General features: G+C 44.7%; 1 protein-coding gene across 4 annotated transcripts in view; it reads right to left on the bottom strand.

The window, feature by feature from the left end:
• TG (thyroglobulin) overlaps window positions 1-25,361 on the bottom strand; it is a 272,807-nt gene that overhangs the window by 198,959 nt on the left and 48,487 nt on the right. For 3 of the 4 annotated variants that reach the window (XM_032253958.1, XM_032253934.1, XM_032253951.1), the window contains 5 exons: window positions 18,678-18,827; window positions 14,739-14,906; window positions 8,571-8,687; window positions 4,241-4,356; window positions 1,431-1,539 (listed from right to left, as the gene is read on the bottom strand). In XM_032253958.1, the coding sequence (XP_032109849.1) occupies window positions 1,431-1,539; window positions 4,241-4,356; window positions 8,571-8,687; window positions 14,739-14,906; window positions 18,678-18,827 (660 nt within the window). The remainder of the gene's footprint in view (window positions 1-1,430; window positions 1,540-4,240; window positions 4,357-8,570; window positions 8,688-14,738; window positions 14,907-18,677; window positions 18,828-25,361) is intronic. The other variant, XM_032253944.1, reaches the window with a different exon arrangement.

Here is a 25,361-nt window from a genome sequence, read left to right as displayed (position 1 = left end):
TCATGCAGCTCCTATGTGGCCGAGCAGGGGATCCACTCAGGTGGGCGGGCCCCACCGTCCTCCCTCACTCCGAAGCCCTCAACAGCTATGAAGGAGCCACACAGGCAGGTGGGCCCCACTGTCCTCCCTCACTCTGAAGCCCTTAACAGCTGTGAAGGAGCCACAGGGCACTGGGCAGAGCCTGGCCATGGCTTGAGCTCATGGCTTGTCTTGCTGGCACGTTTCCTCTCTACCCTGCTGGAGGGGAGGCAGGAGGTGAGCAGGGCAGGGCGGAAGAGCGCAGTCCCCAGGATTCCAGGGAAAGAGCTGCTGCCTCTCCCATGTGCCAGTAGCAGCCTAGAGCACTTCCGCATGTGTCCATGGGGATTAGGACCCCCTTTACGCCTTTCTCCAAAAGTTCCCATGAGTGTGAAATGAAAAGATGAATGAGAAAGGAAGCTGTAAACTATACAATACTACACAGCCTGCTACTCCAAGTGTGGTCCCCAGACCAGCAGCACAGGGACCCGCTAAGAGTTGATTAGAAAGGCTGGATCTCAGCCAGGCGTGGTGGCTCATACCTGTAATCCCAGCACTTTGGGAGGCTGAGGCTGGCAGATTACCTGAGGTCAGGAGTCTGAGACCAGCCTCATCAAAATGGAGACACCCTGTCTCTGTTAAAAGCACAAAATTAGTCGGGCGTGCTAGCACATGCCTGTAATCCCAGCTACTTGGGAGGCTGAGGCAGGAGAATAGCTTGAACCTGGGAGGCAGAGGTTGTGGTAAGCCAAGATTGTGCCATTGCACTCCAGCCTGGGCAATAAGAGCGAAACTGTCTCAAAAAAAAAAAAAAAAAAAAAAAAGCTGGATCTTGACCTGACAACAGTTTACTAACTCAGGGTCTACACCTTACAGGGCCTGGGTTCGCTGGGAAGAAAACGTCCTGGGAGGGTAGAGATTAAAGTGGGAAGAAGGAGAAGCTCCATGAATCAGGAAGCCTGGGAGGAGCAGCTGCAGGGAGCCCAGCGCTCAGGCCCCTACAAGAGGCTTGCCCTGCCTCACAGGCCACATAGTCCTTCCTGACAGCATGGGCTGAACTCGGCAGGTTCTGCCAAGATCCTTCACTAGTAGCTTTGCATCCACTTTGCAACTCAGCTCTGCCTGCAGAATGAGGCTCCCAATCCCTGCCAGATTGCAGTGAGATCAAATCTGATGGCACAAAGGAGAATGAAGTGAAAATCCCTTTGAGTCACAGGAGAGATCAGTGCCTGCTTGAGGAGGGTGCTGTGCTGAGTCTGCTGAAGGATGGAGCTTGGAGAAGCCACGCTGAGGGTGTAGAGTGGGGAAGGGGACAGTCCGGCCCTTCCCCACATGCACCTGCTGTAAACCAGCTCCAAACATGACCATGTGAAGCCACTGCAGCCCTAAGCCAACCAGCCCGACCAACCTACCCTTTTTCAAATACACTGCTGGAGAATCTTGACCACGGCTCCTCACTTTCACCCGGCAGCGAAGACTTCCAAAGCCGGTGGCCTTCGAGTTCCCCAATGCATCTTGTTTCTGGAGATAGAAAGGCGCTACATTATCATCCTGCGATGTTTAATAATTTAACCCAAGTAACATTCATCCAACCCTAACCATGGTTGCGCACAGGGGCTACAAAGGTAAGTTGGTTTCTCCTGGTCTATTGGAGGAGACAGACACTTAAGCAATAACTTGCAGCCCAGAGTGTTAACTGCAAAGATACATATAATTAAAGAAGAGGTAATTAGAGAGGAAGGAGCAATTGATTCTACTGAGAAAGAGAACCTAGAAAAGTTTCCCAGAAAAAGTGAATCTGGGTGAGGTTCTGATGTATGAATAAGAGCTTACCAGACGGAAACAAGGTAGGGTTGAGTTTAAGCAGAGGAAACAGCAGACACAGAGACCCAGAATTTCATGAGTGTTTTCAGAACTAGGTTCAGTAATTTTTGGACTTCAGTTATGAGGGAGGAGGATGGGAGAGGACAGAGAGGCAGGAACTGGCTATGAAAGACCTGATAGACCCCTAGTTTCTATCCAAGGAAGATCAAGAAGAAAGTTCTTAAGTTTGGAGATGGTGAGTGAGGTCAGACTTCCAGAGCTCTTGCCATTCTCGGCCCTCTCTAATCTCTCTTCCTGACTGATTTTCAGCAGTCTTGCTACGTGGATGGCGTAGGATAAACCTGGGTATTTTGTTCCCAGTATTTTGCCTCCCCTCTCGAGGTTGCCACATTTTGTGTTTCCTGTGGGAATTTTTGGAGGATAGCAGCTATAGCAAGGCTGTTTGAAGGCAACAGCTCTTCTTGCTTTGCAGAAAGAGGAGGAAGGGCCTTGGAGAGCAAAAAGAAAGAAGAGATTCCTACAGATCTGAGAAGAACTCAAGATGACGTCCTGTGTAGCAAGAGACCTTGCCCTTCTGTGGCCACGCCAGGTGAGGCAAGGGACAAGATGTCAGATGGACTTGGGGGGGCTAAACCCAACATGCTATGGCTCCAGCACTGGTAGAGCCCTCTTCATACCCCAAGCCTGGCCAGAAGCAGAGGAGTTGAGGAAGACTTTGGGCCCTGGCATTGGGTAGTGTGGCTAACCACTGATGACCAAGGACCAAGGCCCTCCCATCACCACCCCGCCCCCAACACCAAGAGCCCAGAGCCCTGGAGAGAAGCCTTAATAATGGTTGAGATGGAATTTCCTGCAGACCTGATGGGGGAATGATAATATTAGCAGCAACAATGGTCACTGTAACCCTGGTCAATGAGAGTATTTTGCGACCGAACTCTTCAGTGAGCCTTTTCATAAAGGACCTCATTCAATCCTCACAACAATCCAGTGATGTGGGTGCCATTATTACACCTATAACATAGGGGAAATCTGAGTCTCCAAAGCACTAAATAGCAACAAGCAAGTAGCAGAGCTGGGATTTGAACCCAAGTCCCTTCCCTGCCTCTTCCCTGTATCTTGCAGCTACAGAACCCAGCTCAAGAGCCCTGAAATTCAAGGTCCACCCTCCATGCCCTTCTGCAGTGTCACTCATGAAGACACTCTCACATCCAAGCACATGGGTAAAGGGAAATGAAATGCACCAGCGTGAGTGACATTGCAAAGCTGCTACGCATCTCCATGACCTCCCTGAGGGAATGCCAAGTAAATTATACACATCCATGAAATAGATTCATATGCTCCAATGAGAATAAGAAGCTTATTTTTCAAGACTATAGAGAAAGACGAACATCATGAGAAAATCAAGGTAGAAAAGAATATCTATTATAAAAATAGCACACAATCAAATAAAAACACCATTATAAATGCACAGAAACTTTCTGAAAGAATCCATAAGAAACCAGGAGTAAAAAGGAGATAGGCATGTGTTTATGAATTAGGAAATTAGGAGACAGGAGACTCCTGTTTTTCAGTGAGGAGGACAGGTGCTAATTATCCTAATTTGATGGTTCCACATGAAATTGCCAATACTCTACAAACTTTGACTCACAGAACAGCAATGTTATGTGGTTCTAATATTTAACATTTTTTCTTTTTAAACGACAATTATGGTTTGTTTGTTTGTTTTTTGTTTTGAGATGGAGTCTTCGCTCTGCAGCCCAAGCTGGAGTGCAGTGGCGCGATCTTGGCTCACTGTAACCTCTGCCTCCCAAATTTAAGCGATTCTCCGGCCATAGACTCTGCAGTAGCTAGGATTACAAGCAACCACCACCATACCCAGCTAATTTTGTGTATGTGTTTTTAGTAGAGACAGGGTTTTTCCATGTTGGCCAGGCTGGTCTCGAACTCCTGACCTCAAGTGATTCACCTGCTTCGGCCTCCCAAAGTGCTGGGATTACAGATGTGAGCCACCGTGCCTGGCCAACCACAATTACATTATATTTCTACAATGGGTAGGCATGCTGGGGTCTGGGACCCTGAGGGACAGTGGTGTTTAGGGCCCTCTCGCATCTAGCCCACGCTGCCTGATAGGGCAGGCAGTTCTCTCCTGACTGACTCATCAGGAATCTACACAGTTCAGGCAGACACTCCTTACTCCAGCTTCATCTTGGGTCTGTCCCTGGCCTATCACAGCTTCAAGTCCCCAAAGTCTCATCGCTTTGAAGAAATGGAGGCAACAGAGGATCAGCTCTCAACAACCTCATTCTGTCACCTGGGCAGGCTGCCGCCCCATTCCTCAGAGCATGTCTGGCCTAGAGTGGATGCAGGGCAGAAACACCATGGGGCTGCCCCACCTCACCTGCTCAGAAGTCGTGCAGGCAACATTGTCACTTGTCCAAGCATAGAAATCACAGGAAACCTCTGACTCTGTCATGGACATGGTGAGGAAGCCGCAGGTGTCGTCCTCTGCACAATCTGCAAACACCGTGAGATGGTCACTCACCTGGCTGTACTGGGGAGGATGCTCAGGATGGAGCAGACGCATCCCCCTGCCCCTGCCCCTGCCCCTGCCCCACATGCCCAAACACACACACATACACACACACACACACACACACACACACAAATACATGGGTGCACAAATGCACACTCGCCTCCAAATACCCACAAACATACACACACACATGCACACACACCTTCAAGCACACATAAATATACACCTAAATACACACACAGCACCAAACACACACACACACACACACACAAATATACATCCAAATACACACACAAACCATCCCCACACACAATACACAAATACACACAAGCACACACACACACCCACAGCTCCAAACACACACACAAACATACGCCCAAATAAACACATACCTCCAAATAAACACCCAAACACACACACAAATACACACACAAGTATATATACACTCACATACATATATACCCAAATACACACACACAAATACACTCAAACACATGCACACAGATACAAATATGTATTCAAATGCACACACCTCCAATACACACATATACACCCAAATACACACACCCCCACTATATACCCACAAGCACACATATAAGCACACATTTATTAAGTACATACCATGAACCTCATGCAGTATGAAGTGTTTTCTGTGTTACTGAATCACAGATCCCCCATCTTACAGATAAAGAGCTGAAGCACAGCTCAGTTTAGGTACTTACTTACTGAGGTCACAAAGCTACCAAGTGGCAGAGCTAGGCTTTAAATCTAAGTAGTCAGGCTTCAGAACTTGTATAGCTACTAAGCTGTATCTGCCTAAATTATACCCTTTTTATATTTTAATTGCTTCTATCCTATGAGGATCCAAGCCTAGATATCCGTTGAGATCACAACTTTGTTCAAGGCTATGTGCCATTTCCATCAGGAGCAGACAGCAGTCCTGTAGGGGACTGAATGATAGAATAGAATCCCCACGTCCCACAGTGAGTGCTCTCTCCAGATGACAGGAGGCCACGTGCTTAATGAGGGCAGGGACCTCAGCTGCTTTCTGTGGACACTGGATGGTAGGCATGAAGCATTCAACTGTGTAATATTCATAAATAATGATGGCAATTAATGATTTATCAGGAATAGGAGGTTTTGGTAGAAAATGTAAATTAAGGAGAAAAACCTTACACTCACATATTTATCATTACAAAGCACTTTCACATATATTATTAATACTGATTCTTGCATTAGGTAAGAGGTAAATTTAGAGAAGGGAACACCAAGACTAAGGCTTGGCACAGTCTGTGGCTGATGGGGACAAAGCAGTAACTTGAATGCCTTTGCAATCCAATCCTGAGCCCACCCCCCAACACTGCATTTGCCCAGATGAAGGACGAGGGAAAGCCTCTCATATCTGGGATGGAGATGTCTTCCTTTTCTCTAACAGGGCATCTCACAAACTGCATAATGAGATGACATCTTGGGTGTAAAGGTGGTCTTCCGGCTGATTTCATCATCTCCTGATTTTCATCTCAGCATTGTATGGCTGTAATGTCTTCATGAAAGGTCAATGATATCATTTTACCCACAAACTGCCTGGCTCATTCAGAACTCCCCCCCCCCACCACCGACACACACACACACACACAAAGTAATTCTTTTTTAAAATATTTTTTTGAGACAGGGTCTGGCTCTGTTGCTCAGGCTAGAGTACCTGAGCGTGATCTTGGCTCACTGCAACCTCTGCCTCCTGGGCTCAAGCCATCTTCTCACCTTAGCCTCTCAAGGAGCTGGGATTATAGGCACACACCGGCATACCTGGCTAATTTTTGTATTATTTTTATTTTTATTTTTTCATAGAGATGGGGTTTTGCCACCTGCCTCGGCCTTCCAAAGTGCTGGGATTACGTACGTGAGCCACTGCACCCAGCTCCAAAGAGAATAATTCTTATTGGTCTGCTGGGTAATGGCTCTAAAGTTCTCCTGTTTCCTAACTGAACTAACCTCATCTTCACTGCAAGCACATCCATGCTTCAGGCTCAGGGACAAATTCAGTCAAGAAAACAATGAAAGTTCTGGATCAGAGTTGGAAGGATGAGCACCATAGAATCTGGTTGTTTAAGTGCTGACGTAGAACCAGGGCTCCTACCATGGCCTCAGTCATAGCTTCCCCTCATGCTCCCACTAACCCGCGTTTCCCTCCTATTCCCCATCATGCCGTTCAGTTCTCTAGATGACTTAGTTTTCTTACCAGTCTCCCCTTGCCTCACCGACAATGATATCTACCTCTTCACTAAGTGGCTTTATTTTCCTACCCCTTAAATGGCCCTTTGACCAACTGTAAAACTGTCCTGATTTTTCATTGTGGGCTGAATTATGTTTCACACTCAAAATTCATATCATGTAGTCCACCTCAGCACCTTAGGATGTGACCGCATGTGGAGTTAGGGTCTTAAAAGAGGTAATTAAGTATATGACATTGGTGCTTATATGCCAATAGGACTGGTGTTCTTATGAGAAATAAAGATTAGGCTACAGACACATACATAGCAAAGACCAAGCAAAGTCACAGGGAGAAGTGAGTCACCTACAAGCCCAGGAGAGGGACCTCAAAAGAAACCACCCTGCCAATACCTTGATCCTGGACTTCCAGCCTCCAGAATGATGAGAAAAGCCATTTTGTTGTTTAAGCCCCATAGTCTGGGGTATTTTGTTCCAGCAGCCTGAGCAGACTAACACAGTGCTGAATGCCTGGACCTCTACTCACACACTGCTTGTCTTGGATTGCTCTACTCTCGTTTGTGTGATAGGATGGCCTCTTGCTAGACATCCCTGATGTGGCTTTCTTTCTCAGACTGTTGTCTGTTTCCTCTCAGCATATTTTAGACACTGAACTCAGTGGCCCAGTTAGCTAAACCATCTCTGGACACAGAGGCACATGTTATCCATGCTTGCCTCACTCCCTAAAATTCTGCACCCTCTTTTGCTTCCCATCTCACTAGTTTGCCCTTCTAACTTAAGCTGTGTCACAGAGTGTGCACACATGAGCAGGTAGATGATGGTCCTTGTCGAGACAAGTAACTGCCAAAGCTGTCCTTCAAGTCTGCTGTCCTCATGCTGGTTCCTCACATCCACATTTTTGACCACTGGTTTTGTCCTTCCATTCTGGTTGGTATCTCTCATTCTACAAACATTTACTTTAGCTTCTACTTCATGTCTTGCACTGTATTTATGAAACAAACAATAGTGTGCTCACCATAACCAAAGCTGATATCCGAAACAGAGTCACACTCAGAGGGTTAATTACTTAAAAACTAAATCACATGAGGTTACTGAGGGAGGCATAATGCAGGAGTTAAAATGGCAAAGGCAGACACTGGGGACTCCCGGGGTGTGGGAATGTAGGGAGGAGGACAGGGCTGTAAAACTGACTACTGGGACTACATTCACTACCTGGGTGATGGACTCAATCATACCCCACACTTCAGCAGCACACTATACACCCATATAACAAACCTGTATGTGCACCTGATAATCTAAAATCAAAGATAAGATTATTTTTTAGTATTTTTTATTTCAATAGCTTTTAAGGTAAAAGTGGTTTTGAGTTACATGGATGAATTGTATAGTGGTAAGGCCTGAGATTTTAGTGCACTCCAAAGATGAAATCATTTAAAACAAAAAGATTGCAGGCTTTGATGTGTTCCTTTGGATTTGAATTTAAGCCCTGGACTTGCTGACTGTGTGTCATGGAGCAAGTCACTTAAACTCCTAAAGCTTTATTTTTCTCTTCTGTAACTCAGGATAGCAATGGCTACTTTATGGGTGGCTTTGGGATTGTGGGTTAATCCTTGTAAACACACATGCTCAATAAATAGCAGCTTTTATTACCAACTCTCTGGCCCCACTGTTAAAATAGGGAGATACATATCCTGACCTGGACACAAAGCTCCATGCCAAACTAATTTTGTTCATTTCTACTCCTTAACATGTGCCATGTGCATAGCATACAGTAGATACACTCTCAACTCTGCAATGAAATTATGAATTGAATATACATTCTGGAAATCAATTCACTTACAGTGTTTTTGATAAAGTGTGCTTTTAAATCATAGTTTGAATGGTTTGGTTTGGTTTGCCTTGACAACTCTCAGCAGAGCTTACTTCCACACCCACTCTGAATGCACATGTCCCCGCTGCTCCTCACCTGTCAAACACTGCATCGCAGGGAACTCAGAATCGGGAACTTTGGATCTGACAGCCGCAGGAGCATTGGCATCGAAGACCACCTTTGATTCTGGAGCCTTCTCAAATTTCTGCATCACTAAAAATAATGCAGAGTTAGTAAATATGACTCAGAAGAATATAGGGCATCTGCAGAGAAGCCTAGAGGCTGTTAGGTCAAAAGTCACTACCCATTCGTAGCTCTTGGTAGCACAAATGTCCCAGGGAAAGCAATTCCTTGCTGAGGTAGCTCCAACATCCTGCCCCATGTCTAATACTGAGAGCTACAACTTACCAGCTCTCCCTGCTTCTACCTCATTGTCATGAAGTGAGGTGGAAACTTAATATTTTAGTCCTTACAACTCATTTTTTCTTATTAACATTGATTTTCTATCTAAACTTACATTTCTCTGTCCCTATCCCTGAGTGCTAATTACATCATATAATTATTTTACTGGCATTTTCTTTCTATAAAGCAACGAGAATTCTTTCTGAAATGAGGTAAGTTATTTTTTAAAAGATATGTTCATATGTATTTATGTAAATCTGAAGATGTGTCATGTGGCTCAGGCATTTTTAAGATTGTTTAAGTGATTTATTAGTATCTGTTTTCCTAGCCACTACCTTCGACATACTTGAGTTCCATTTGATAGGAATAAGATAGCCACAAACTCATAAAACTAGACAAGTGAGGAGGAAGAAATATAATTTTTCAAGGCTATGAGGGTTGGAACTCATTCTTTACCAAGCAAAAAAGAAAGCATGAAGGGTACCACTCAAGGAATGAGATTTATCTTCCAAGCCACAGATTCCCAAGAGTGTCAATATCTTGCAGTCTTACAGGTAACTGTCAAAAAGAAAGAGTTATGTACAAGCCCAAAGGCACATGAGTATCAGTTTTCTGGGAAACATAATTATAAACATATATATAAGCACTAATTATGTACATCCATTGCTTTATAAAAAACACTTATATCTAAATTGATTTTCATCAAGTCAATAAATTCAAGGCCATCCAAAGCAATCTTTCCTCAGCTTTCATAAGTGCAGAAAAAAAATGTTTATTCCTTTTGGGATGGGGTTGAGAGGAGTGAGCATTTATATAAAATATATGATATGCTCTAAGCTTTCTAAAGTGGTGATAGAGAAAATAATTCTGATTTGACAAGCTGGCCTATCCACATTAATTGCTAAAGTTGTCAATTTCATGCTCTCTGCCCACACTCAGCCCTTCCTCTCATCTCCTTCTCTCTCTTTTAAATATTATATACCTTAGTAGCTCATTTGTAGAGACCGTAAGCTCCAGTCCAGCAAATGCCATGTTATATTCACCACAGTGTCTCTATTGGTACAGACCAGATGCTCAAAACCCTCTAGGAGACTAAATAAAATTTGAAAGATCTTTCAGTTTCTAATTAAATTCTGCCAAAAATACAGTAAATTTAGCACTTCAGTTAGAGAATCTGCTGGTTTTCAGAAAAGGGACACCTTGGTGATAGAGATCGTCACATTTCAGCATTCTGTGAAGAATCTCACGGCCAAGCAGAATAGAGGCAATCCATGAACCAATTTGCTCATGAATTATGCCAACAGTCAGTCTGCAGATTTATACATTCTGTTGGTATAATTTCCCATGTATCCAATTTATACTTAGCAGCTATGTATAAATGTCTTAAGGAAAGCATAAAAGGTTATCTATCATTAAAGCACAGTATGTATTAATATTTCATCATAATTTTTGCATAGTACATCGTGGATACTTAGGTGCCTGTCTGCTTCCAAGGCAAAGACAATACTCTGATCACTAGCCAGGATTGTAACAGAGAGACTACTTTCCTGCATATTGAATGGATGGAGAGAGGGAGGGAGGATATCAGGGAAGGAAGGACAGGCAAATGAACGACGAACAACATCATCACGACACCAGGAAACCAAGAGATAACATTATGATGGCACTTGATGTGGTATATGAAGTCTTCAGCATAGGTCGACAAAGATCAGAATTAGGAAAATGAATCTAAAGTTAAAGGGAAGATGAACTGGAAATATTTCCAGTGAGCAAGGTGGAAATATTTCTACTAACTCTGCAAGTAAACAAAGGAAATAGAAGATCAAAGGGAGTGCCAGGAAGCTGGAGCAGGAGAGATTTCAGAAAGGGGCAGCAGGCAGTCGGGGAGAGGCACCAACTCTGGAGTGAGCCCTCAGCTCAACTCCTGATGCCACCACCAGCTCTGTGTCCTTCGACACCTTGCAACCTCTGAGAGTTTCAGTTTCCTAGTAGTAAGGATTAAATAATATAGCATGGAATGGTATACAGCATGTGGTAACCACTCAGTTAGGGTTAGGATAAGTCCCTCTGACCCCTGTAGAACACCTTGCCTAAGTCTCAGGACTTGTAAAATTGACCACAGGAATGGAGGTGGTGGAAGAATCCCCTTCCCTGAAGACCTTTAGGAAATAGTTTCAAAGAATCTCAAACAACTGGAGCAATTCATTCATTCTGTCAATGAGTACCTGTGACTCTGGAATAGAACAAGAAATAAGACACAATTCTAGCCCCAAAGGAACATATGGTCTAATTAGGTTAGAGCCCAGAGGGGAGGCTGGGATATTGCAAATGGTGCTTTATCCCCAGAGCAATGCAGAACCACTGAAGAGTTTTAAGGGACTTTGCATAAGCAGAATCCCCTTTTAAATAACTGCACTAGAAGCATCACAGAAAAACTGTTGGACTGGAGCACGAAGATGAGTGAGGCAGGTATGGTAGTACCATGTCAGCAACAGCAGAGGCCTGAGCAAAGGAGGTGGCCAGAGGGCTGGAGAAGGGGCAAATTCCTCTCAGGTAGGCACCTGTTTGGGGAGGTATAAGTCCATATGTATATATATATGGCGAGGGCGAGAGAGAGAGAGAGAGAGAGAGAGAGAGAGAGAGAGAAAATTCTACACCCAGAGAAAGTTCCTCTCAAAGGCAATTCTGAGAAAAGACAGTTGACATGCCTGTGAGGTCCCAGCTTATTAACATAGAAATCCCCAGGCATATTCAGAAAGGGAAACATAAGCTCAGAGCTTTGCATAAGAAGCCAAAGATGCTGAAGCTCTGTCTGGAGGCTATTCAGAAGCCAGCGCCTCAGGGAGGCATCACCAAAGTTGTCAAGCTGAGCTGTGACTCCTGAGTACTTCTGGTGACACTGATTAAACCGCTCTTTCTGCTCTGAACACTGGGCAGAATACACCATGAAATGCCCTACAAACTTCATTAGACAATCCTCAAGGCCGAGCCATTGACAAAGATGCAAAGAGAGCTCAGAGCACTTGGACAATAACGCCAGGACGGGCAGTGATCACTCGGGCCACTGGGCAAGTTGCTTCCCTTCTAAGGACACAGTCTCTCGTTTGTCAAGTATCTGTCTAACTGATCTCTCAAAGCACTTTCCAGCTGTATCTCCCCTGTTACTTCTGCCCAAGAGGAGGGATATTGGGAAAAAAGTAAGACTTTCATTGGATTTGCAATTTATTCAAGAATACACACACACACACACACACAAACACACACACACACACACACACACACACACACATTCACTCCTTAGGCTTTGTTAGCTCTTCACTAGAGAAGGGAAATGATTGCCCTGAGAATTACAAACTGAAAATTTTTCACTTAGATTTTCACTGATGTTTTATGCCATGAGCCATGCCAGCTTCCCTGGAGGACGGGTAGGCTATGCGTGCATATGTGTGTGTATGTGAGGATGTGCTTATTGAGGAAGCAGGTAAATCTAAGTGGAAACAGATTGGTGGAATGAAGAATACAAAGGCTGGGTAGTTCAACATACACCGATTCAAATTCTAGGCATATTCTATCCTAACTATGGAAGCAAGAGAAGTGCTTAGACATTCTTTGCCTCAGTTTCCTCAGCTAAAATATGGGCAATAATATTTACCTTTTAGGACTACCCTGGATGCAAATGTGATAAACACATAAAACATCTGGCACACAGTAAGCCCATGTATGTTACACCCTTTCCTTACACAGAAATACTAAGAGACTAGCTTGCTTGGGCTTGTTAAGTGTGCAAAGGTCAACCACAAGACCTCAAGCAGAGGCAGGTGGTTCCAGGGAAGGGTGGAACAGAGTCGTAAAGACTGAGAAGATGTCAGGGCTAAAGGATCTTGCAGACTCTTTCGGCCTCTCTCCAAGTTTAACAGATGGGAAAACAAGGCAAATACTGTTTCTGAGCCTTCTTATTCTGAGACATTTATTCCACTGGTAGGTATTCCATTGCTAAGGCACTCAACACCCTTACAAGGGTTGAAACTGATGCCTCCATGTTATGGACGAAGAAACTGCTGCAGGTGAGTGCCTTGCCTAAGACTACACGGCCAGTAAAGGCACCGCTGGGATTAAACTACTTCTGATCCCACAGGACATACTATCCTCTTCCGTTCCTCTGGTTCCCACCACACCATGTACTATAGAATATCTGATGGTTCACCTGGGACTTTTCCACCCAGTATCTCACTGAGGAACTGTATGTGGCACAGGGTAGAGCTCAATACATATTTGTTGACATTATAGGTTGATGTTGATTCTCAGGAAATAGACTGAAAGCCACTGGGAGACTGAGGATCAGAAGGATCGAGCAACTTGGTCTAGATCACCCAGCCAAAAGATGTGGATCTAGAACTAGAAATACCATTTGACCCAGCAATCCCATTACTTGGTATATACCCAAAGGATTATAAATCATTCTATTATAAAGTCACATGCACACGTATGTTCATTGCATCACTGTTTACAACAGCAAAGACTTGTAACCAACCCAAATGCCCATTAAGGATAGACTGGATAAAGAAAATGTGGGACATATACACCATGGAATACTATGCAGACATAAAAAATGATGAGGTCATGTCCTTCACAGGGCCATGGATGAATCTGGAAGCCATTATTCTCAGCAAACTGACACAAGAACAGAAAACCATATACCACATGTTCTCACTCATGAGTGGGTGTTGAACGATGAGAACACATGGACACAGGGAGGGGAATAACATACACATCTGTTGGGGAGTGGGGGGCTAGGGGAGCGATAGCAGGGATTGGGGAAGTTGGGGAGGAATAACATTAGGAGAAATACCTAATGTAGGTGAAGGGGGGATGGAGGCAGCAAACCATCATGGCTTGTGCATGGCTATGTAACAATCCTGCAAGATCTGCACATGTACATCAGAACTTAAAGTATAATTTAAAAATATGGAACAAGGCCTGGCACACAAGTCTTCTGTAACAGGAGTTTCCAACCCCTGAGCGATAGACCGGTACCAGTCCATGGCCTGTTAAGAAATGGGCCACACAGCAGGAAGTGAGCATGAGGAGAGTGAACATTACCACCTGAGCTCCGCCTTCTGCCAGATGAGTGGCAGCATTAGACTCTCACAAGAGCACAAATCCTATTGTGAACTATGCATGGGAGGAATCCAGGCTGTGTGCTCCTTTGAGACTCTCATGCCTCATCAGCTGTCACTGTCTCCTATCACCCCCAGATGGGACCATCTAGTTGCAGTGAAAAAAGCTCAGGGCTCTCACTTATTCTACATTATGGTGAGTTGTATAATTATTTCATTATATATTACAATGCAATAACAATAGAAATAAAAGGCACAACAGACGTCATGTGCTTGAATCATCCTGAAACCATCCCCACCCCAACACCCCTAGTCTGTGGGAAAATTGTCTTAAAGGAAACTGATACTTGATACCAAAAAGGTTGAGGACTGCTGCTCTACAGTGTCCTACTGAGGAAGAAGTGCTGGCTAGATCAGTGAAGGCAAGCTACCTAGAAGAATGGAGGCCTCCACAGATCTTTTAATATGAAACCACCTCTTGTGCATACTGAAGTACTTAGAAGTAAGGGTTCCTGACATCTGGAATTTACATACCAAATGATTCAAATAAAAAAGAGTGAAATGTTAACAATTTTTGGATCTAGGTGATGGGTATTTGTTTATGCAACAGTTCTTCCAATTTCTACACAGATTAAAATTAAAGTTGGAGACAAATGTACCCCTGGCTTCTCTCCCTTTCTATAAAGCCCTTGAGACCACTCCCCACTCCCCAGGAACCGTGACTGATTTCACCTCCAGCACCTACTCAGACATTGTGAGTCCTCAAGCGGGGCCTCTGTTTCCCACAGCAGCCTCTGCCCCTCGCTGTCCACACAGAAGGCCTTCCCACTGCCCTTGTCCCTTTGGCTGGCTCGGTACTGGCCGTTCTGGTCACACTGCAGGCCTGCTTTGTTCTTCTGACAGTCAGTAACACCTAGAACCAATAGATTGACACAGGCATCAATGATGGGCCTCTGGATTCCCCCCACTCCTACTCCTAGGACCTAGGTCACTGACAAGGTGTCCAAGTCACACATCTAACTCAGACATTCTAGCTTAAAACTCTTCAGTGTCCCCGCTGCTCTGACCAATAAGGCCCCTGTGATCTGGCTGCCTGTGATCTGATCTGATCACTCTTAAGTTCTGCACACACACCCCATGCTTCCCACACCACCTGCTTCGTTCCATGCCCTGAACACACCAACCTCTCTGATGTCATTTGCTCCAACACAGACTTGGCTCATCTGGGCCCTCTCCTGGCCCACAGCTCTCCCAGTGTTTGCTGTACAAACTCTCCATCACTCACCTGTTTTCATCCCAATTCCCATTGTCTCAGGAAAGCCTTCCTGCTATGGTCTGAATGTTTGGGTGCCACTGCCAAAATTCATATGTGGAAACCCAGTGCCCAATGTGATGGTATTAGCAGGTGGTGCCTTTGGGAGGTGACTAGATCATGAGAGTGGAGTGCTCTTGAATTAGATTTGTGCCCTTTAAAAGACTCCCACTCTGTGAGGGCACAGTGCGAAGGTGCCATCTTTGATATCATTATCAGACACCAAATCTGTTGGCACCTTGATCTTGGACTTCCCTGCCTCCAGAACTGTGAGAAATAAATTCCTGCTATTTAAAAGCCACCCAGTTTATGGTATTTTGTTATAGCATCCCAAATGGACTAAGACATCTCTGGACGTCCCAGCCCAGTCAGACCCAAATGTTACGCAGTATCCCAGGGACCTACACCTCTCCTTCATAGCAGGGCATGCTGTTACAATTCCCATTTATCCATGTGAATGAATGATTGATGACTGCCAGCCACCCACTAGATAGGTGTTCTGAAAGGCAGAGACCAGGTATGGTTTGCTCATTATTGTATCCAAATTCCTCACTCAGTGTCTGACCCACAAAACAAGCTTCTTCTCAAAATCAATAAATATTAGTCAAATCCATGGATGAATACCGCTCTCTGTATCCATGTTTAAGTTATTTCTTCTTCCTAGAAGGCCTGTCTCCACCAGGCCCCCCTAGCTAATCTCGCATCGTCCTTCAAGACCTCTCACAAGCTGCTGTAACAGTACCTAACCTGTACCTCCATTATACCATTCATTACATCTCATGGATATACTTAAAAGTTTCTTTTCCCTGTTAGACTCTAAACTCCTTCAGGACAGGGACTTTATAATTACTTGTTTTATTTAGTACATACCCAGTACATATTTGGCACAAAGCAGGAACTCAATACATTTTGGATGAATGATATTAAAAGGGAATACCTTCATTTGGTTCTTCAGGTCTGGAAAGTAGGTGAAACATAATCTTTTATGCCCAGAGATTTCATAACAACTGAGTTTCTATATTTCCAGACTATTGGTTATGTGATTCACCATTGACTAATAAGAACTTTTTCTCTGGGAAGTTACAAAGGCTGTTTTTTTAATTGGACACTTTGCATGCCATGCATGATATACAAGAATTAATATATCAATAAACAAACAAACAAATAAGTAAAAAGCAGAACCTCAAACATGGTCCAGTGGACCAGCTAAGTCACAAAATGCAGGAGAAAAGTACAAGTAAGATCAATAATATAGACCTGAATTATATAGAGGAGTTGGGATTCTAAAGTCATCCTAACACCAAAAGGAAGTGAAGGAAATATTGTAATCTCCTGGCGTCATTTAAAACTTGGCAGACTCTCCTGCCCCATGCCCTGTGTTTCTCTTTGGTACAATTCCATCTAAGAACACAGACCAGATAATTCAACAGGCAGAACATTGGAGTTAATGAGTCATAGAGAAGTTTTTTAGGTATGCACAAATCCTCAGCACAGACTCCAACCTTGATCATAGAGAACCATTCACTAAAATCCTTTTCACTACTCAGGGAAGATGTCTGGAAGAATGGCCATGATTCAACACAGCCCTCTACTACTACATGAAATGCAATCAATGCTCACCCTCAAAATTGGTGGAGAATAAATGCTTATTGTTTATGTTAAACATTTTTATTCCATTTTGCTACAGATTGTTTATGTCCCTTCCCTACAAAATTTATATATTGAAGCTCTAATCCCCAATGTGATGGTATTTGCAGGTGAGGCCTTTGGAAATTAATTAGATGAGGCCATGAGAGTACAGCCCCCATGATGTGGTTAATTCCCTTATTAGAAAGAGGAGGATAGGAGATTTTTCTCTCTCCTCTGTGCATATAATAAGCAAAGGCCATGTGAAGACATAACCAGGAAGAGAGCCTTCAACAAGAATCCAATCATATGGGCACCCTGACCTCAGACTTCCAACCTTTAGAACTGTGTGAGATAAATGTGGTGTTTAGGCAACCCAGTGTAGGATAATTTACAACAGCAGCCTGAACTAAGACACTCTTTATTATCACCCTGTGAGTAAAGTATTATTGGCTCCATCTGCTACATGAGGGAGCTGACATTCAGAAGAGGAAGGCGGCTTGGCCTAGGTCACAGTGCCACTAAGAAGGGACAACAGTGATTAAATCTCAACCTGCGTTCTCTCTTCCCTGCCATTTTTGTCATATCCCCTCCATAAACAGGCTCAGCACACTATATTAATCTTCTTTTAAGAAAGTGCTTCTCTTGTATTTTGATAGCACTTCAAGTCATCTCAAACTACAAGTACTCGAGTCACTACATACAAACTGAGGGTGATGCTCAGATGCCCAGGTCACTCTATTTTCACAGTGAAGGAAATTTCGTTCTTCCTATTCCAGGAAGAATGCCAAACTCCCAGCCTATAAATTTCCTTTTACTTTCATTTTATTGGAATTACTGTTCTATTACTACTGCTTTCCTGACCAGGAGACTGCCCTGATCAAAGAAAGTATCTTGATCTTTTCTGATTCCTTGTTTTAAAAATTCTAGAAATTATTTAGATTGTAAGCACAACAGTTTCTCTCATATTGACACCGTTTCAACTAACACAAAGAGATGCACAACAAGGCAAGTGATGTGTCCTTGCTCGGAAAAACCCAACAATACTCAGGGTACTATGAAGTAAGTAGGTCGAGTGAAATCACATGACCTATGGGAAGGCCACACGTAAGTACAGTCCTGGCAAATTCATGCGGCAGAAAAGGAAGACAAGCTACACCGAGGTAATGACTATAGGTGGAAAATATCTTCCATTTTTCAATCTGATGAAGTTGACTTACAAAAATCAGAAGTTTCAGAATCAGATAAAACCAAGATCAAAGAGCAGTTACATCATCAATTAGCTGAGTGACTGACTAAGTTTCTTTTCTTGGAGTCTTAGCTTTCTTATCTGTAAAAGTTGGGCAAATAATATTGGAAGAAGTATTGGGAGTATTGAATGAGGCAACACAGGTAAAATGCCTGGCCCATAGCCTGGCAGTGGGTAAGTATTCAAAGATGGCGGCCCCTTTGATTATGTTGTGTACCCAATAGTTCTCCCAGGTGAGTAATTTTGCCCTCCCTGCCACTTGCACCCAAGTGGTATTTGGCAATGTCTGGAGACACATTTGGCTGTCACAACTTAGGGAGGGGTGCTACTGGCATCGAAGAACTAGTGATGCTGCTAAATATCCGACCAGCCACAGGCCAGCCCTAAACAAAGATTTATCTGTCCCAAAATGTCAATAGTGCAGAGATTGGGAAATCTTGTCACAGTCCATTTCACTGCAGGGCTTCTCTTTGAAAGAAGCACCCCACAGAACTTACAGTGAGTCTGGCTGAAAGCTCCAGCAGAAATGGTTGTTCTGCCCATAGGACATGGGACACAGGCCAAGCTCCCTGCCTGTTCTTGGTAGAATCCAACAGGACAAGGAATGCATTGCTCATCTTGGGAATAGCTTCCCTCGGGACACTTAACTAGAAAAAACAAACAGAGAAAAGATATTAAAGATCAAGACACATGCTTCACAGTTACAATCCCAAAACACACAGGGTACAGAAAATCCCCAAACCAGTTCAAGAGCTCATTCGTTTAACAAACGTCCATTGAGAACCTACTGTGTGTCAGACTCTAAGAAGCAGGAAAGCAGCTGTGAAAAAGTTGGGCAATCTTCCTGCTGTCCAGGAAGTGACATGCTTGTAGGAGATGCAAGAGTCAGACAGGAATTTCAGATATAGGTAAAATAAAGCAAGGGAGGAGGGCATGTTGGTAAGGAAAGGCCCTGAAAGAAGTGATGCTTCAGCCTTGAATGATGAGGGGTAGCCCTGGCAAACATCTAGGAGAAGGGAATTCCAGGCAGAGGAAACAAGTACAAAAACCCTGAGGTAGAAATGAGTTTGGATCATTCCAGCAATGGAAAGACAAAAGCAAACAAAGCTTGCTACTAAGCTAGGGCTTAGTCTGCAAAGAATGAATGGCTTGAGATGAAGTTGGAGAACAATGTGAAAGATGAGAGCCCATCCACAGGTTGCCATGGGAATGCTTCCCAAAGTTAAGGGCCGGGTTGAATGGAGGGGTGGAAGGGCACATTTTGGTATCTTATGCCAGACTCACATATGCACTCAACAAATGATAATCATTTTTACACTTGAGGAAGTCCTTCCTTATAGCCAACCTCAACACCCGCTCTGTCCAAACAGGATTCCCTCTCTATGAGGCATTCCCAACATTCAGTCCCGCCCCACTTGACTCCTGTGGCCACTCTCCCTGTTGCTCAGTCTTTTTTTTTCTTTTTTTTTTTTTTGAGACAGAGTTTCACTGTTGTCACCTAGGCTAGAGTGCAATGGCACAATCTCAGCTCACTGCAACATCTGCCTCATGGGTTCAAGTGATTCTCCTGTCTCATCCTCCTGTGCACCACCATGTCTGGCTAATTTTCGTATTTTTAGTAGAGACGGGGTTTCATCATGTTGGCCAGGCTGATCTTGAACTCCTGACCTCAGGTGATTGCCCATCTCAGCTTCCCAAAGTGCTGGGATTGCAGGCGTGAGCCACTGCACCTGGCCGCTCCGTCATTAGCAGTATTGCTCCAATCCGGGACTTGAGTGAGGGAAGTGAGGCACATGGGCACAGGATTCAATGTGGCTCTCATTGATGCTGGGCTTTTCATTGACCCAGAAATGCCAAGTGTGACCCTGAAAGCCTCCTTAAATTTTGCATCTGGATGCCTCAGTCACCTTACCCTAATCCCTCCTATGGTACCCAATTAATCTACCCATTCTCAGTGCTTTCTGTCTCTCTGATTCAAACATTCCCCATCCCTTCTCATTTCTTCCTCTAATATGATATGGGCTGGGAAAACAGAAAGCCACCTAGAACTAGAGCTCTCAGTAGAGTTCTCATAAGAACTCTAAGTTAAGGTCTGAGGAGCTCTGCTCTGGGGAAAGTACATGAACTTGGCTACTGACCTTGATGGCTCAGAGGAGGGGATGGGGACGGAGGTTGTTTTGCTTTTTTTCTTGGTTCAGTGCTGTGTTCTTGAGAGTTTGCCAAATACCTTCCAGAAGAAATGAGCTTTTACCCAGTAAAAGGTGGAAGCTAAAATCCTGCCCACTATTGGGAACACTTACTCTATCGCCCTGTTATGTACATTAACACATCATTCTGATGGAAAGTATTTTATCCCCATTTCAGTTGAGAAAGCTGACCCTCAGATATCCATGCATGACTTCCTAGTATGCCTTTCAGCAAAGGGCGATGGGAAAGTAAAATTATAGAATATGCCAAGCACAGTAGCAGATGTTTTAATGTGTTCTTCTCACAGCCCTATGAGGAAGTTATCATCTTCGTATCAGACTAGAGAAAACTGAAGTTCAAGGTCATGGTCAGCCAAGCAGTGAGGTGACAGAGGTGAGATTTGAGCCCCATTCATTCATCTCCAAACCAAAGTCTTTGTTCCTTCCACCAATCCAGCCACCTCCCTCTAGCAGAGAAGTCAGCACCAGTGAGTGGGATGTGTGGAGATGGAGCCCGTGTTGCTGTAGCAATGCTGTCTCTGGTGTGCGTACGTACTTGGCATTTCTGAGTAAATTAGAAACTCGAGCCATATCTTGGAAACTGAACGCCGTGTTTTTTGGTCCGTGCTGAGCAATTAATATCCTCCCTCAGAGAGTGGAGTTTCATTATTTCTATGAGTCAAGCTGGTGATGATTATCTCTAGCACTTCCACCCCAGAACTGTGACTTGTGACTACTTTTTTCAAGTGACCTCCAAATTCAACACTGAAGGAAAACAAAAGCATTTCAACCAGGCTGTATTGCCCGGCCTCCAAATGCTGACGTGCGGGCAACTAACAGAAATGAGAGAGCTGGGACTTAACTTCCGCTGCAAATCCCACAGTCCCAGGCTCCTGTCTATGCTCAGGGAATGTACGTGCTCTTTCCTCCTATCAGTTCTCTCCGTCTCTGACGTCAAGTCTTTTCCACCCAAAAGAGCACGTTTCTAAGTCAGAAATAGGTATAACTGTCTCGTTCCATTAGATTACTGCCGCCTTAGTGTTAACTTTCCCTCAGAAGAGAGGGCTTTCTCAAGGCCATTGGGTCCACTGCCACCAGTAGGTGTTGACCCCCGGTTAAATCTCTCAAAATCACTAAAAAATCCTTTAGCCTCAGATCCCTCCTTTGTATTAGGCTAGTGCAAAAGTAATTGTGGTTTTTGCAATTTTTTTAAAACAACTTTTTTAAATTTTAAAAACATTGCAAAAACCGTAATTACTTCTTCACCAGCCTAATAGAACAAGACAGTTATACCTATTTGAGTCTGAGAGTTTCACAAAGCTTTAGGATCAGGCCACCCCTCCTGCCAACCCTTGTCCACAAACCCCTCAACAGCGACAATCGCATTTCTGCTGAAGAAAAACATCTGTGAGGAAAGACATGGTCCTCTTACTCTCCAACTTAAAATCCTTCCGTGGTCCTGTCTCCAGCCCACTCCCCTCGCTGTGCTCCAAGACCTCCCCTGGCCTGTCCCTGTCCGTCTGCTCTGGCTCCACCTCCTGTCATGTTCCCCCACACCTTGTTCCCAGCTGTACAAATCATGAGCATTGTTTCCAAAAAGTCAGCAGCCTCATGACTCCCTGCGTTCATACCAATCTATATTTCTGGAATGTTCTTCATCACTGTAGCACCCTCAGCACGAATACACAGACACACACACACACACACACACACACACACACACACACGTGCACAAACATGCACCACCTTCTCTCTGCTGTTGTCCGAGCAGTGATTCCTCCTCACCTTTCAAGACTTCCGCCAGCATTTGCTACCCCAGCACACCTGCTCCGACCACCCTGGCTGGGATACAACAGGCTTCTTCCCAGGATGATCCAGCTGAATACTCACTGACCTCTCCCTAGCCAGGCTGTGAGTTCCTTGAGAGTGGAGCTTTGTGTTTTGCTTCCCTGAGTGTATAATATGGCACATAATATTTTGTAAGTTTGGATGGATGACAGGAAAGAAGAGAAAAAGGAAGGAAGGGAAGGGGAAAGAGAAGGGAAGGGAAGAAGAAAGTCAGGCATAATTGGCTCAGGAAAAAAAATCCATAGGAAACTAGCTCTACTAGAATAAATTATAGTGAATGAGTGAAAGTCAATGTCATCCAGAATGGAATATGAAAACTATAGATAATTCCTCAGGTATTCGCCTTAATAAACTAACCTGCTCTGAAGGCTGCCAGCAGGTAATTTCAAGGAGAATCCTTATGGCTGGCCTTGAGGCAAGAGGGTGAACAAAACTGACCCCATCGGGGCTGCAAACAAGGTCTCTGCTCCCTGGCAGCCACCAGTTCCCTGGATCAAGGCTGCTATGCCTACATGAGTCATGAGGGATGGACTTTCCCACTGGCCCTCTGAGTCACTGCCCTCCGAGGGGGCCATCCTGATTAGCCCTCCCCAAGGACGACACAGAGAAACCTGCTTTATTGCCACAGGACAATGTTCTGCCTTGTAATACCACAGCTGTGTCCCAGATGTGTTTTAGAGGGAAAAGTCCCAATAAGAATAGACACAGGAGTCGGAGTCAGAGGGTGTGATTTCACCAAGAACCTCCTTGTTGAGAAGGGAGACTTGTGATGCAGAGGACAGAACAAAGAACTTGGAGGCAGACAGAGCCGGATTTAGATCTCAGCACCGCCAATTTTCACAACAAAACCATTTGCCAAGAGTTTGCTAAGTGTTGTGTTCTGCATTGATTATTGCGCGCTATCTAAACAACAATAGGTATTACCCCATGCAGTGGGTATTATCCCTATTTCTCAGAAGATGCCTAGTGAGAATAATGGACTTCCTCCAGGATCCACAATGAGAAAGTGTTGGAGCCAGGACGTGAACCCGGGTCCACCTGACTTCATGGAGCAGTTTCCTGATGCTGTGTAGCACTATAGGCCCCTCATTTCCTTGTGCGTGAGATGGGATTAATAACACCTGAGTCTCTGGACAGAAAAATGCTAGTAAGGCCACACACATATCAGAAACTCAGTAAGGGATAGGTACTAGAACTGATGCTGAAGAAAATTCAGGGCTTTTGGTATTGCTTTTGAGACTTCCATTCTGGATCTTTCTAACCCTTTGGAATAAGGGGGTGGGGCTGTGTGGTGTGGTTGACAAGTCTTTGTGAGTCAGTTAAAGGCTGCAGCAGTTGGAAGACAGAGTCTAGGTTTATCTAGCGCAGGACTGGCAAACAGCAGCCCATGAGCCAAATTCAGCTCACCTTCTGTTTTGGTAAATAAAGTTTTACTGGAGCACAGCCAGGTTTCTCCCTACAATGGCTGAGTTGAGTCACTGAGACAGAGACCGTGTGGCCCCCCAAAGCCTAAAACAACGCCATCTGGCCCTTACAGGAAAGGCTTGCTGAGTCCTGTTCCAGAGCAAGAGTGTTCTGGGCAAGGTCTCCCATGCAGTCTCTTCCCCACGCCCCATCCTGTGCTCCCACAAGGGCCCTCAGAAGCCCCATGCCCTGATGCCAGCTGCTGATTCTCAGACCCCACTCTTTCCCCTTCAGGCAAAGTTGAGCTGAGCAGCCATTCTCATCTCCTTGTTGATAAGAACTAATAATTGAGCTTCCTAGTAGGAACCTTGGGACCAGGTTTCTAGGTCAGCCCCTTTATTTTACCTGTGAGAGGGGGTGGAAGTGGAAAGGAAGACACCAAGAGGACAGAACTTCCTTGAAGACACAGAGTCAACACAGATTCTCTGCCTTTCCTTTACCTCCATCACTGGCTGCAGAGGGCACCCCTGAAGCCAGGGAGTCTCCTCGGGTTACTTCCAGATCCCATGGTACATCCCCTGAGGCAGCTATGAAAGCAGGCTCCTGCAACCCCACTCCCAACACGCACACACACAGCTTACACATATGCATGCACACACATATGCATAGACACAGACATATCATACACATGTATACAGACAAAAACACACACACATATGTACATCACACACATATACACACACCACGTATGCACGTGCGCTCACACACTCATATACACACCACACACATACACGTATGCACGTGCGCTCACACACTCATATACACACCACACACATGTACACCCCTGCTAGTTCAGCAACTGGCATTGAAGCCAAGGGCTCTTCACGATAAAGTCTGTGAACACAGGGGCAGGTGCTCTCTATGTGACTCTCCCTCTCTGCAACCCTGTTTCGCCCACCCTGGAGTGGCACCATCCACTCCTGCCCTCTTTCTTGTCCTCTTGGTTCGGGCAGCTCTGATGGAATGGAAAGAAAGATCACAGTCTCTGGTCCCAGAGGACCTGGGCTTACTCACCCTCCATTAATCAATTAGGTGAGCTAGTCCCTCCTGTGAGTCGCCCCACTCCAAGCACAACAGACGCCCAATCTCATTTAATCTGAACCTAAGCTTCTTTGTCAAATAAGGAAAAGACCTGCCACCAGGGGCTATTGTGAGAGTTAAATGTTTATGCAGGTGCATTGGAACTGCAGAATTCTCCATAAATGCTAGCGGGAAGTGGTTGTCTTGCTGTTTTCTGTGTTAGGATTTAGCTGCACCTTAAATCCAATGTGGAGTTCAGAATTTGGCATAGATGTCAGAAAAGGAAAGGTCATTTGGCTTCTGTGTTGCAACCAATATAAATAATTGATACAATAACTGAGAAACATATTCTCTTTAGCTTCACAAAAATGTCTATCTCACTCCACACAGGAGGAAGTCTTCTCATCAGGAGACCTTTGAATCTTCAGTGGTAGACATGACAAAGACCCCCCCAAAGACATCCATGTCCTCCTCCTCAGAAACTGTGAATATGTTAGGTTACAGGGCAAAGGGAAATTACTGGTGCAAATGGAACTAAGGTTGCTAATTGGCTGAGCTCAAAATAAGGGAAGCATCCTGAACCATGCAGCTGTGTGTAATTCTAAGGTCCTTGGAGATGAAAGAGAGTCAGAGGAGATGTGATCAGGGAAGAGGGGTCAGAGA

The sequence above is a fragment of the Sapajus apella genome, unplaced genomic scaffold (assembly GCF_009761245.1).
Source record: "Sapajus apella isolate SASKATOON/1434 unplaced genomic scaffold, GSC_monkey_1.0 scaffold3, whole genome shotgun sequence".
NCBI lineage: Eukaryota > Metazoa > Chordata > Mammalia > Primates > Cebidae > Sapajus > Sapajus apella.
Note: the sequence above shows the minus strand (reverse complement) of the source record. Positions and strands in the feature narration are given on the sequence as shown.